Here is an 11,820-nt window from a genome sequence, read left to right as displayed (position 1 = left end):
CTTAACTGCTAATTTAACATGTAATATATGGTTACATAACCCAATTGATGGTGAATGCAATGCCATTAAATATTGGATAGATGGATAACAAATATCCATATTTATACGGGTTCAAAGCCTACGAAACATATTTTTCTAATTAGAGGAAATCATGTTTCTACAATGCGGAATTGTTATTGTTTAATAGAATATCCCCCCCCCCCCCTCTTATACATTTAAGGAGCATCACGCATTGCAACTACTCATATTATGATACCATGATACCATAGGTTGTTACGACTGCATGTGCAAATACGTAATAGTTTCTGCATTTACATATACATCTGTGATTTTATATATATATATATATATATATATATATATATATATATATATATATATATATATATATATATATATATATATATATATGAAAGACCTCAAATAGTTATTTTATTTAACTAGAAAACTCAATTTTACCTTATAATCTAATTCTAATAATGATGTTCCAAATGTAAATTAAGCTTCATATACAAATCCTATTAGACTCATGATTTTCAGTTAAGGAATGTATATAAATATGTTGATTTTTTTAATTTTTTTTAATGTTATAATAGTAGTAAATAATTTGAGTTGAAAATAATAATAAATAAATGGAAGGGGTGACTTCGGGGAGGGGGTGTGTGGTGAAGTATAAAGAGATGCTCCTGTTCTTATATCACTCAGGTGAAGAGCCCCTTCCTCACACAAACACTTCTCTCTCCTCTCTCTCCGCAGATTTTCCCCTTGGGGCTCATTATTATTAGCATTGATGCTGGCAGCGCCGGTGTTCGTTTTCATCCATTAATTTCACCAATCGAATTGCAGTTCCTGCCGTGATTTTGCTGCTGTCGTTCATTGATGTCGAAGATGGGTGGTGATATGGCGCTTAGCTTGGAAGGAATCAAAAATGAAACCGTCGATCTGGTATATAAGCCTTTCTCTTATTCCCTTCCTTCTTCCTTAACTCTAAAAATCTGTTAGCTCTAATCAGATATCGATTGAGAATCATTAGATCTCTTTCAGTTACAATTTCGATTCAAAATCATTGAACATCTATAACAGCATGTTAATTTGAATCTCCAAAACACCGTGATTTTAGTTTTTGGTAGATTTTTTTATTGATATGTTGAGTTTTTGCATGTGATAACTTTCCTTCGCAAACAATCAACCTGATTTGCCGGTTATTTTTCATTGTTTAATACCAATTACAGATCAATTTAATGATTCTGTATATTTTAATGCTAATCGACAAATTAGTTGTCTCTATGTCTGTTTTCTTAATTATTTGATTTCTTTAATCAATTATTTACATTGATTCGATACTCCAGCTATTCCATAATTATTCCTCATCATTTTGTTTCATCTTGTGTTTTCATCAGAATCATTTTACTTCCGTACGTTTTAATCGATCTAAATATTTAATAATTCTTTTTCTAAGAACAGAGATTTGATTTTACTCCTTTCGGGATTTTAGGGAAAACCTTTTGATTGCTCTTGTAGATTAAAGATTAAAGATCATCCTTGTTAAAATCGCCACATTTTAGGGAATTGATTTCACTGGATTCAAGGGGGAATCCTTTATCCTTGCATCTTGGTGAATCCAATTTTATTTATCCATTAATTGACAGTTGACTATTTTCCTTTTACCCAAAAAGGTGAAAAGTACATCCTTTAGTGCCTTAAGTACAACTAAAATAATCTTACAAAGTAAATATCTTTAGAAAAAAACAAGTACCTTAAGGTACAACAATTCTGGCATAGCATACAAGAATGAACCTTTAGTTGTCAACAATAGCAATGTGTGGTATTCATTAATTTGATTACACTAAAATCTAAACAACATTTAATATGTTCTAAATTTGACTTTAATACATTTGCTAAAAGCCTAATAGTAATTCAATTGTTTTCTAAAACAAATTAATTGGAATATTTCCTGTTATGAGTTAGCTGACGCTTTTCAGCTAGTCGTGATTGATAGTAATAAAAAAGTTGATTATATATTAATAGTAATACAAATCTGTTTTGAGTTGTCTAAAAAATTTGCAATATTTAATCTAAGGAATATTAGGATTCAAATTAACTATATAAAAAAAAGTTATATTAAAGAGAGAATATATTTTGCATACTCCGTGGTACGTAAAAGTCTGAAACTTTATTTTGTCCATTGCGATGATTTTTTTAGTTTGACTGTTTCACTTTTGTAAGCACCTTTCACAAACGAACAGTACCTCACGCATTTTCTTGGATTTATTCTTAATTGCTGACTTTTTTTTTTCTACAAGAATAATTATATTTATTACAATATTCTATATTATTTAAAATAAAAATATCCTTATAAATTATATAATTTATTTTAAAATTCCAAGTCAAGCAGTTTTTGGTGATTGCATCTCATATAATTAATGTTTTGCTTATAATTCAAAATGGGTGTTTAGTGACTAATTAATACCTCAAGATAACGACATAGATATATATTGTCTACCATATTAATTATATACAAAAAATAAAAATACCTAACATGTCAACTATATAAGGCTTAACTCATGCCACATATATTTTATGACTTTGGTATCTATTAATAATAAGTTTAGATTTCATAATCGTAGACTCTAAAAATCAAATGTGACGACTACTCAAAATTAAAAGAAAAATGGTGCTTATATAGTCATGGACCATGCTTCACTTTTACTTTATATATACTAATAATTAATTAATAATAAGTTTGGACTTTTTCTTTTTTGAATAACGTGCCTTTGTTGATTGGTAGATATATATTTAAAGATATATTAATAAATAGAGGTGAATAAACTTTCGATGAAAATTGGCACCTTCGTCGTGTGTGGGTCCGACCCAACCCTTTGTGTTAGTGGAAAGTCAACTTGCGTTATTCAACATCATGTTCTGATGTTTCCTATTATTTTAGTTATACATCTCCGTATTAATAGATCTGTATAACTATCTTATTGACATCATTATTATTTTTTTTTTTTCAAATATGTTAGTTATAGTATTGGAAAGAAAAAATATGTATATATTCATCTATGACTTGATAATAATTTTCTAATAATATAATTATTCAGTCCAAAAAATATAATATTATTTCACTTAAAAAAACAAATTTCAAAATATCGCTTACATTTTCATTTTTTTTAACAACTTTTTTCAACAGAAGACCGCTAATAACTTCATTTAAGTCATAAATACTTAACTTATCACATCCCAACTAGTTTTTTTTTTGTTTAAAACTAGCTTTTCAGTTAATCTGTTAAACAAAATAAATTTTTTTTCAACAGAAAGACCGCTAATAACTTCATTTAAGTCATAAATACTTAACTTATCACCTACCGACTAGTTTTTTAATTAAAAGCTAGTTTTTTAGTTAATCTGTCAAACAAAACCTTATCATGTATTTTTATACTACTACAGGAAAAGGTACCGATCGAGGAGGTGTTTGAGCAGTTAAAATGTAACCGCGAAGGTTTGAGTTCAGATGAAGGAGCCCAGAGGCTTGAAATTTTCGGACCCAACAAATTGGAGGAAAAGAGGGTAATATACTTTACATCCAAATCTATTTTTTTTTTAAATAATTGTGTAATGTATAATAACATTTTGTTTTTTTGACTTTACAGGAGAGCAAGTTCCTCAAGTTTCTTGGGTTTATGTGGAATCCACTATCATGGGTTATGGAGGCTGCAGCTATAATGGCAATTGCACTTGCTAATGGCGGTGGAAAGCCACCGGATTATCAAGATTTCATTGGTATTGTCTGCCTCCTTGTTATCAACTCCACCATCAGTTTCATTGAAGAAAACAACGCCGGAAATGCTGCTGCTGCACTTATGGCTGGTCTTGCTCCTAAAACCAAGGTAATAATTTAATTTCCTTCGTTTTTTTTTTCCTATTATAACATTCTACTTTCAAAATTTTAATTAAAAAAATTATTAAATATAACAGAATCATATAATCTTATATCAATTTTGTCTCAGGTTTTGAGAGATGGTCGATGGAGTGAACAAGAAGCGGCGATTTTGGTTCCCGGAGACATTATCAGCATCAAGCTCGGTGACATCGTCCCCGCCGACGCTCGTCTTCTCGAAGGAGATCCTTTAAAAATCGATCAATCCGCACTTACCGGAGAATCCCTTCCGGTGACGAAAAACCCCTACGATGAAGTCTTCTCCGGTTCAACCTGCAAGCAAGGTGAACTCGAAGCCGTCGTCATCGCCACCGGAGTCCACACCTTCTTCGGAAAAGCCGCACATCTCGTCGACAGCACAAACCAAGTCGGACATTTCCAGAAAGTTCTTACCTCAATCGGAAACTTCTGCATCTGCTCCATCGCCGTCGGAATGGCCATCGAAATCGTCGTCATGTACCCGATCCAACACCGTCCGTACAGACAAGGAATCGACAATCTATTGGTGTTGCTCATCGGAGGAATCCCAATCGCTATGCCGACTGTTCTTTCCGTCACCATGGCTATCGGATCTCACAGGCTTTCACAACAAGGCGCGATTACCAAAAGAATGACAGCCATTGAAGAAATGGCAGGAATGGACGTTCTTTGTTCCGATAAAACCGGAACTCTAACACTTAACAAACTTTCAGTCGATAAAAATTTAATCGAAGTGTTTGCGAAAGGTATCGATAAGGAACAGGTGTTGCTTGAAGCTGCTAGGGCTTCAAGGACTGAAAACCAGGACGCCATTGACGCTGCCATTGTTGGAACCCTAGCTGATCCTAAAGAAGCACGTGCTGGAATCAGAGAGGTTCATTTCTTTCCGTTTAACCCTGTAGACAAAAGAACTGCTTTGACTTACATCGATGGTGAAGGCAACTGGCATAGAGCTAGCAAAGGTGCACCTGAACAAATCCTCACCCTTTGTGCTTGCAAAGAAGATTTGAAGAAGAAAGTTCACGCCATGATTGATAAATTCGCTGAACGTGGTCTTCGTTCATTGGCTGTTGCAAGACAGGAAGTCCCCCAAAAGTCTAAAGATAGCCCCGGAAGCCCATGGCAATTCGTTGGATTGTTGTCTCTCTTTGATCCACCAAGACATGACAGCGCTGAAACCATTAGACAAGCTCTAAACCTCGGTGTAAATGTCAAGATGATTACAGGTAAACTTTAAACTTTTCACCTTTTACCTTTTGTTTTTTAAAATTTTAAAAATTTAAAGTAATATTGATTTGTTTTATAGGTGATCAACTTGCTATTGCTAAGGAAACTGGTAGAAGACTTGGAATGGGAACAAACATGTATCCTTCTTCTTCTTTACTCGGTGGACACAAAGATGAGTCCATTGCTGCACTTCCTATTGATGAGTTGATTGAGAAAGCAGATGGATTCGCTGGAGTCTTCCCTGGTCAGTGTCTTCACAATAATAGCAACCTATTTTCAAAAATCTACTCGAACACTAAATTTGTGAATGTGATTGTGAATATACAGAGCACAAGTATGAAATTGTGAAGAAATTACAAGAGAGGAAGCATATTTGTGGAATGACTGGTGATGGTGTGAATGATGCTCCTGCTTTGAAAAAAGCTGACATTGGAATCGCTGTTGCTGATGCTACAGATGCTGCAAGAGGTGCTTCTGACATCGTGCTTACTGAACCTGGGCTTAGTGTTATCATTAGTGCTGTTCTTACCAGTAGAGCTATTTTCCAAAGAATGAAAAATTACACAGTGAGTAAAAAACAACATTTATTCACTTGATAATAAAAAAAACGATACATAGTTACTAAATTGTTTTTTTTTTTTTTTTTTTTTTTAATCCTTTTTGCAGATCTATGCAGTTTCTATCACTATCCGTATCGTGGTAAGTTAAAAGAACTATATTCAAAATATTCAAAATTGAAAATCATTTTATTATGAATATAGAGTAACGAATCTAATTTATTCCATTTTACATCTTTTCTAGTTTGGATTCATGTTCATTGCTTTGATATGGAAGTTTGACTTCTCTCCCTTCATGGTTCTTATTATTGCAATTCTAAACGACGGTGAGTTTTTTTTTTTTTTTTTTTTTTTTTAATTTAAATTATCGTATATATTACATTACACCTAACACTCGAATTATCTTACTGATTCCTTTATTATTATTATTATTATTATTATTATAGGGACAATCATGACAATCTCAAAGGATAGAGTGAAGCCATCTCCATTACCCGATAGCTGGAAACTAAAAGAGATCTTTGCCACTGGCATTGTGCTTGGAGGTTACTTAGCTTTGATGACCGTTATCTTCTTCTGGATCATGAAAGACACCGATTTCTTCTCCGTAAGAATATAAAAATTCATATCTTTGCAGACAGTGTGGAAGCTCCAGTTCCAATGTGGATTGGGCTCCAGACAACTGTGTACCTGATTTACATAATGGCCAAAAAGTTTACGCCCAACAAACAAATTATCCTTTTTTATTTTTGTGGCTGATTTTTGTGTTTTTAACACAGGATAAATTTGGAGTGAAATCTCTGAGAACTAGTGAAACCGAGATGATGGCTGCTTTATATTTACAAGTCAGTATTGTGAGCCAGGCTTTGATCTTTGTGACTCGCTCTCGCAGTTGGTCGTTTGTTGAACGACCTGGATTCCTACTAATGGGCGCTTTCTTAGCCGCACAATTGGTAAAAAAAATCTATTTTTTTTTAATTGTGAAATTTTGTACCTCTAAAAAACTTATATTTATATTTTTTTATATGTTCCAGGTGGCCACTTTAATAGCAGTGTACGCGGATTGGAGTTTCGCAAGAATCAAAGGTTGTGGGTGGAAATGGGCTGGTGTTGTCTGGATTTACAGTCTCGTCTTCTATTTCCCTCTCGACATCATGAAGTTTGCCATCCGGTATATCCTTAGTGGCAAGGCCTGGAACAACTTGCTCGACAACAAGGTACCAAATCTTTTGTTACCACTTGTCCAGCTGTGTGAGCTGTAGTCCATGTCGACTGGACTAGGATAGTCCAGACATGTCCATGTCTGGACTATAGTAGTCCATGACTAGATTACTAGTCATTAGTTTATAAAACTAAATCATTTTTTATTGTGTGGTTTTGAATAGACCGCTTTCACGACCAAGAAGGATTATGGAAGAGAGGAGAGAGAGGCTCAATGGGCTCTTGCTCAGAGGACTTTACACGGTCTTCAAGCACCCGAGACTTCAAACATCTTTAACGAGAAAAGCAGCTACAGAGAACTTTCTGAAATCGCTGAACAGGCCAAAAGACGTGCTGAAGTTGCAAGGTAAAGATACATACATTTATTATTTATTATTTATTTATTATGTGTGAAACAAGTTAAGAAACGGTTGGGGTTTTTATATAGGCTTCGGGAGGTGCTGACACTCAAGGGTCACGTGGAGTCAGTGGTGAAACTGAAGGGGCTTGATATTGACACAATTCAACAACATTATACAGTATGAGGAAGTTTTGATTAATGATAAGGGAAAAAAAGGGTCGGTTTTTTACGTTTCTTTTTTTTTTAACTTATTACTGAATCGAGGCAAAAACTAGAAGACCATGTTAAAACCATGGGGGAGACATACTATGTGCTGCAATGCAGCCTCGAGTGTTTAAAAATCTATCTTTGTGAGTATACCTGCGAAAGGGTTTGTGTTTGGTCGCTTCATACTTTGTTAGCCATGAAGCAAAGTTAAAACATTTTCGGTTTTAGTTATTTTTCTTTTTTCCCTTTAATACTCTGTTTTGCATGTGTAATGTGCTCTCTCTTCTTGTTTGAATGAATCAATGTAATGAACAAAACCAATTTGCAAATTGGTACTTGTAATCTACAAGTTTTACTCTTAACATTTGTGATATTTGTATTTTAAGTACCTGTGTCAACCATAGTTTAAAATCTTAAAACCCAAAATATATATATCGGATAAATAAATTAAGTACAAATAATAATTTCTATAACTTATTCAGCAACTGATAATTTATATAAATTGAAAACTGTTAGAAAGAGGAAGTTACATGGGGGATAAAATTAAGGTTTAATCACTTGAGAGGGTACTGTAGTATTCCTCATGTAAGCATTAGTCATTGAATTATTTTTACCGATTTACTATTAAACTCACACAAGCAGTTAAAAAACTATCATTAAAAGATGTTATAAGTTTTGCCGGTTACCTTCCTTATTAAGAAAAAAAATAATAATAAACGTTAATTATATGGATATGGTTAATGATTTAAGAGGGTAGTGTACTATGCACTGTATACATATGTAGTCACTAAAGTAATTTTTGTATACAACTAACCATTAATCCATTATACTTTCTCAAGCTATTTAAAAACTACCATTATAACTATGTATTATAGGTAAATGCTGATTTAAGGCATTTGACATCTATTGACTTATATTCAAAGTGTAATCCATCTAACCTGCATCTTTTGTGCAAATGTGATACCGTTCATTTGTAGGTTCTTGATAAATTTATTTGTAGGCAAGTGGTTTTACATTCGTTTTATGTTTCTAGGTAAGTGGTTTTACAAATGAGATGCCATTCATTTCTAGGTTTGGATCAATATGTTCCATTTTTTATTTAGATTCTTCAAAACAAAAATAAAAAGTTGTAGATGGAAGACTGATTCGAGAGGGTAAGCCAAATCAAATGTAACACATCTATACTATAAATTTATGTTATGATGCAAGAGGTTAAACGACAATTCCATGGAATTTCAGTATGCCTCTTTGTATTTTAGTTGGAGAACATAGAAGAAAACAATATTATTGGAACATTGTTCGTTCAAATTTAATGCATAAGAGATGCAAGTTGGATAACTTACATACCACATATAGGTCCACAATTTTACAAATCCATCTCATCTACATAGATGCCAAATCAACATTTACATACCATACCATGTCATAATAGTAGTTTTTAAATAAATGAGACAGTTTAATGGTGAAACATATATAAAATATAGGTTAGCGACTAAATGTCCATGAGACATAATAAATTACTCTCTTAAGCCACGAAACATTTCAATAAAATATCCACTTGATTAACATTATATATATATATATATATATATATATATATATATATATATATATATATATATATATATATATATATATATATATAGAGAGAGAGAGAGAGAGAGAGTTAGGATATTTTGAAAACTCATATATTTGTGAGAATCCGAAAACTTTTTTTTTTGCTATAGATTATTTTCAAAAAAAATTATACGCCACTAAAACTTGTATATATAAGAACTTTTGTTTAAAAAAGTTTCAAAAAAAGTGTGTATATATATATATGCAAATTTTTGTTGTATATATATGCATTACATAATATGTATATATGCACATTTCATATATACATATTTTTTGAATTGTTTTTTAAACAGTTCTTATATGCATGTTTTAAAGGTGCATAATTTTTTTAAAAAAAATCTACAATAAAAAAGATTCTCAACTTCTCACGAATAAATGAGTTTCTCAATATATATATATATATATATATATATATATATATATATATATATATATATATATATATATATATATATATATATGAGAAGCTTCAACTGATAACAATTATAAAATTGAGAACGCGAGATTAAATATGGGCCATATATTTTTTTTACCGTAAAACCTTCCCACGTACCAGCACGACGGAGGAACTTAATATTCATATGTAAATATAAATGTAAGTATATTTCCGCATATTACAAATCTGCCGCTTAAGCGCTCCAGCATATGCGGACGGCGGAACAGATAATATCATATATGAATAATCACTTGTGAGAATATACATATATATTCTCGCCGGTACATGAGAATATGATTTGTTAGACTCCTTTGATGAGCTCCATACCATCCGACACAAAAAAAACAAAGATCTTAAAAGCGAATGATATAAACACGCGTTGATCGTTCATACACTTTTTTTTTATTCACTTGAAATAAGAAAATTTAAATAATATTTGCTCCATAATTTTTGAACAACTAAAGATAATTTAATGACAAGTTATCTAAAAAAGAAAATTGACTAAATCTAATAAAAATGTAATATTAACCTTTCAAATTATTAGATCTGAAAACAAGCCAAAAGGAACTTCCATAAAGAAGTATTCACTAGAAGAAATTTTAATCCAGGAATGTCTAGAGTATAATGAAATTTTAGAGGCAAAGGACAATAATTGGAAGTAACCATTACAAAATTGCCACGTGGAGCCAGTAGAATCATAAGATAGATAAGCCTGAAGACAAAACATACAATGTAAAAACCAGAAGCACCAAACTTTGAGCAACCATTTCGATCTCTTATTGCAAGAATCAAAATTCAAAACCCTCACCATGTCAATAGCATCATCTCACCAAACCTTCTTCACCAACGCCCTTCTCTCTACCCCCCACAAATCAACCAAAATCCCAAAAAAATCAATCATCATCTTGTGTAATAAATCCCCCAAATCTCCATCACAAAACCCCACAGAGTCATCTCTATCCAGGTACTCCGGAATTTCAATTTCTCAACACTTCGATTACACTTAAATTTGTTTGATTTGACAGTTTTTGTATGTGGGAAATCATGAACCTGCAGAGTTAATGACAACAATCAACTGGCGAAGCTTGCTTTAGTAACAATGGCAGCTGGGGTCTTAACACTTGGATCAATCGATCCAGCTTTCGCAGCAAAATCCGGCGGCCGTGTCGGTGGTCAGGCGTTCCGTTCCGCCCCAAGTCAATCGGCCCCTCGTTCATCTTCACCAAGAATCAATAACTCAAGGTAATTTCATGTGGTTATATATACTCTATATCAAAGTGATTTGATGTTTATTTGTGTGGTGGCAGAACCAATATTTACATCAACCCACGGGTTGCGCCACCACTGGTCGGTGGATACGGTTATGGGTACGGTGGTTGGGGGTGGTCGCCGTTTTCGTACTTTGCACCTGGGCCTAGTGTGGCTGTTGGAGTCGGCGGTGGGTTTGATACGTTGGTGCTGTTTATGCTTCTTGGTGCTGCGGCAGCTGTCGTTAGAAGGTTCTTTAGATCCAGGAATGATTATGATGATGAAGATTACTAGTAAAATTTTGTGTAGAAGAACACACTTAAATGTATGATATATTTTTAGATGTATAGATATCACTTGATAAACTTGACGTGGATATGAATATATATGAGTCTTTGTTTTGATTTAATGTGGAAGAAACAATTTTAAAAAAGTGTTTTTTAGGGATTTCCTCATAAAAGATTGCTTGCATCTCTTCGAACCTTTGAGATACATCGAAAACAAGAAAGAAATAAATAAGCCACTAACACTAAGTTAGTAAGTTGCAAACTTTTAACATGTACGAAAAGAAATAGTATTTGTGCTCAACTGTATAACAACAAAGGGAGTGTTATGGGTGCAAAAGATTTAAACACATTCAAATTGAATGTCCAACCAATTAATAGAAGAAATTTAATGAAAAAAACTAGCTTCCAGACACTTAAGTTAGTGTCGACACTAGGGCTAAAAAGATGAAGAAATAAAGTTACAATATCATAAAAATAAGGGAAAATGACTTATAATGGTAACATAGTTTTTGTATTGTAATTTCTTATTGTTTTTTTTTTCTTTTCTATTAAAATAAGTCTTTTAACTTTTATATATATATATATATATATATATATATATATATATATATATATATATATATATATATATATTCAATCCTTATGACCGACTATTTCAGGTTAAAATTTCAGTTTGTAGACATTTAGTTCTTTTTTTTTTTTTTTTTTTTGCAAAATAAGTTCTTGTTGTTTTATTCATATTCAATCCTTATAATGAGTTTCTT

General features: G+C 32.4%; 2 protein-coding genes across 2 annotated transcripts; both read left to right on the top strand.

Annotated features, from left to right (window-relative positions):
* Window positions 1–690: 690 nt before the first annotated feature.
* Window positions 691–7,830, top strand: LOC145114727 (plasma membrane ATPase 4-like). The gene is made up of 13 exons (XM_079050803.1): window positions 691–945; window positions 3,448–3,567; window positions 3,651–3,887; window positions 4,008–5,142; window positions 5,223–5,387; window positions 5,471–5,709; window positions 5,810–5,842; window positions 5,945–6,026; window positions 6,147–6,307; window positions 6,480–6,653; window positions 6,735–6,917; window positions 7,086–7,267; window positions 7,349–7,830. The coding sequence occupies exons 1-13, from the start codon at window positions 880–882 to the stop codon at window positions 7,443–7,445; spliced, it is 2,874 nt and encodes a 957-aa protein (XP_078906929.1). The 5' UTR covers window positions 691–879; the 3' UTR covers window positions 7,446–7,830.
* Window positions 7,831–10,246: 2,416 nt separating this feature from the next.
* Window positions 10,247–11,178, top strand: LOC145110886 (uncharacterized). The gene is made up of 3 exons (XM_079047204.1): window positions 10,247–10,485; window positions 10,578–10,763; window positions 10,829–11,178. The coding sequence occupies exons 1-3, from the start codon at window positions 10,331–10,333 to the stop codon at window positions 11,061–11,063; spliced, it is 576 nt and encodes a 191-aa protein (XP_078903330.1). The 5' UTR covers window positions 10,247–10,330; the 3' UTR covers window positions 11,064–11,178.
* The last annotated feature ends 642 nt before the right edge of the window (window positions 11,179–11,820 follow it).

Source organism: Lactuca virosa, chromosome 5, assembly GCF_052849685.1.
Source record: "Lactuca virosa cultivar CGN04683 chromosome 5, Lactuca_virosa_CGN04683_v6, whole genome shotgun sequence".
Lineage (NCBI taxonomy): Eukaryota > Viridiplantae > Streptophyta > Magnoliopsida > Asterales > Asteraceae > Lactuca > Lactuca virosa.
This window is presented reverse-complemented; position numbering and strand designations above follow the sequence as displayed.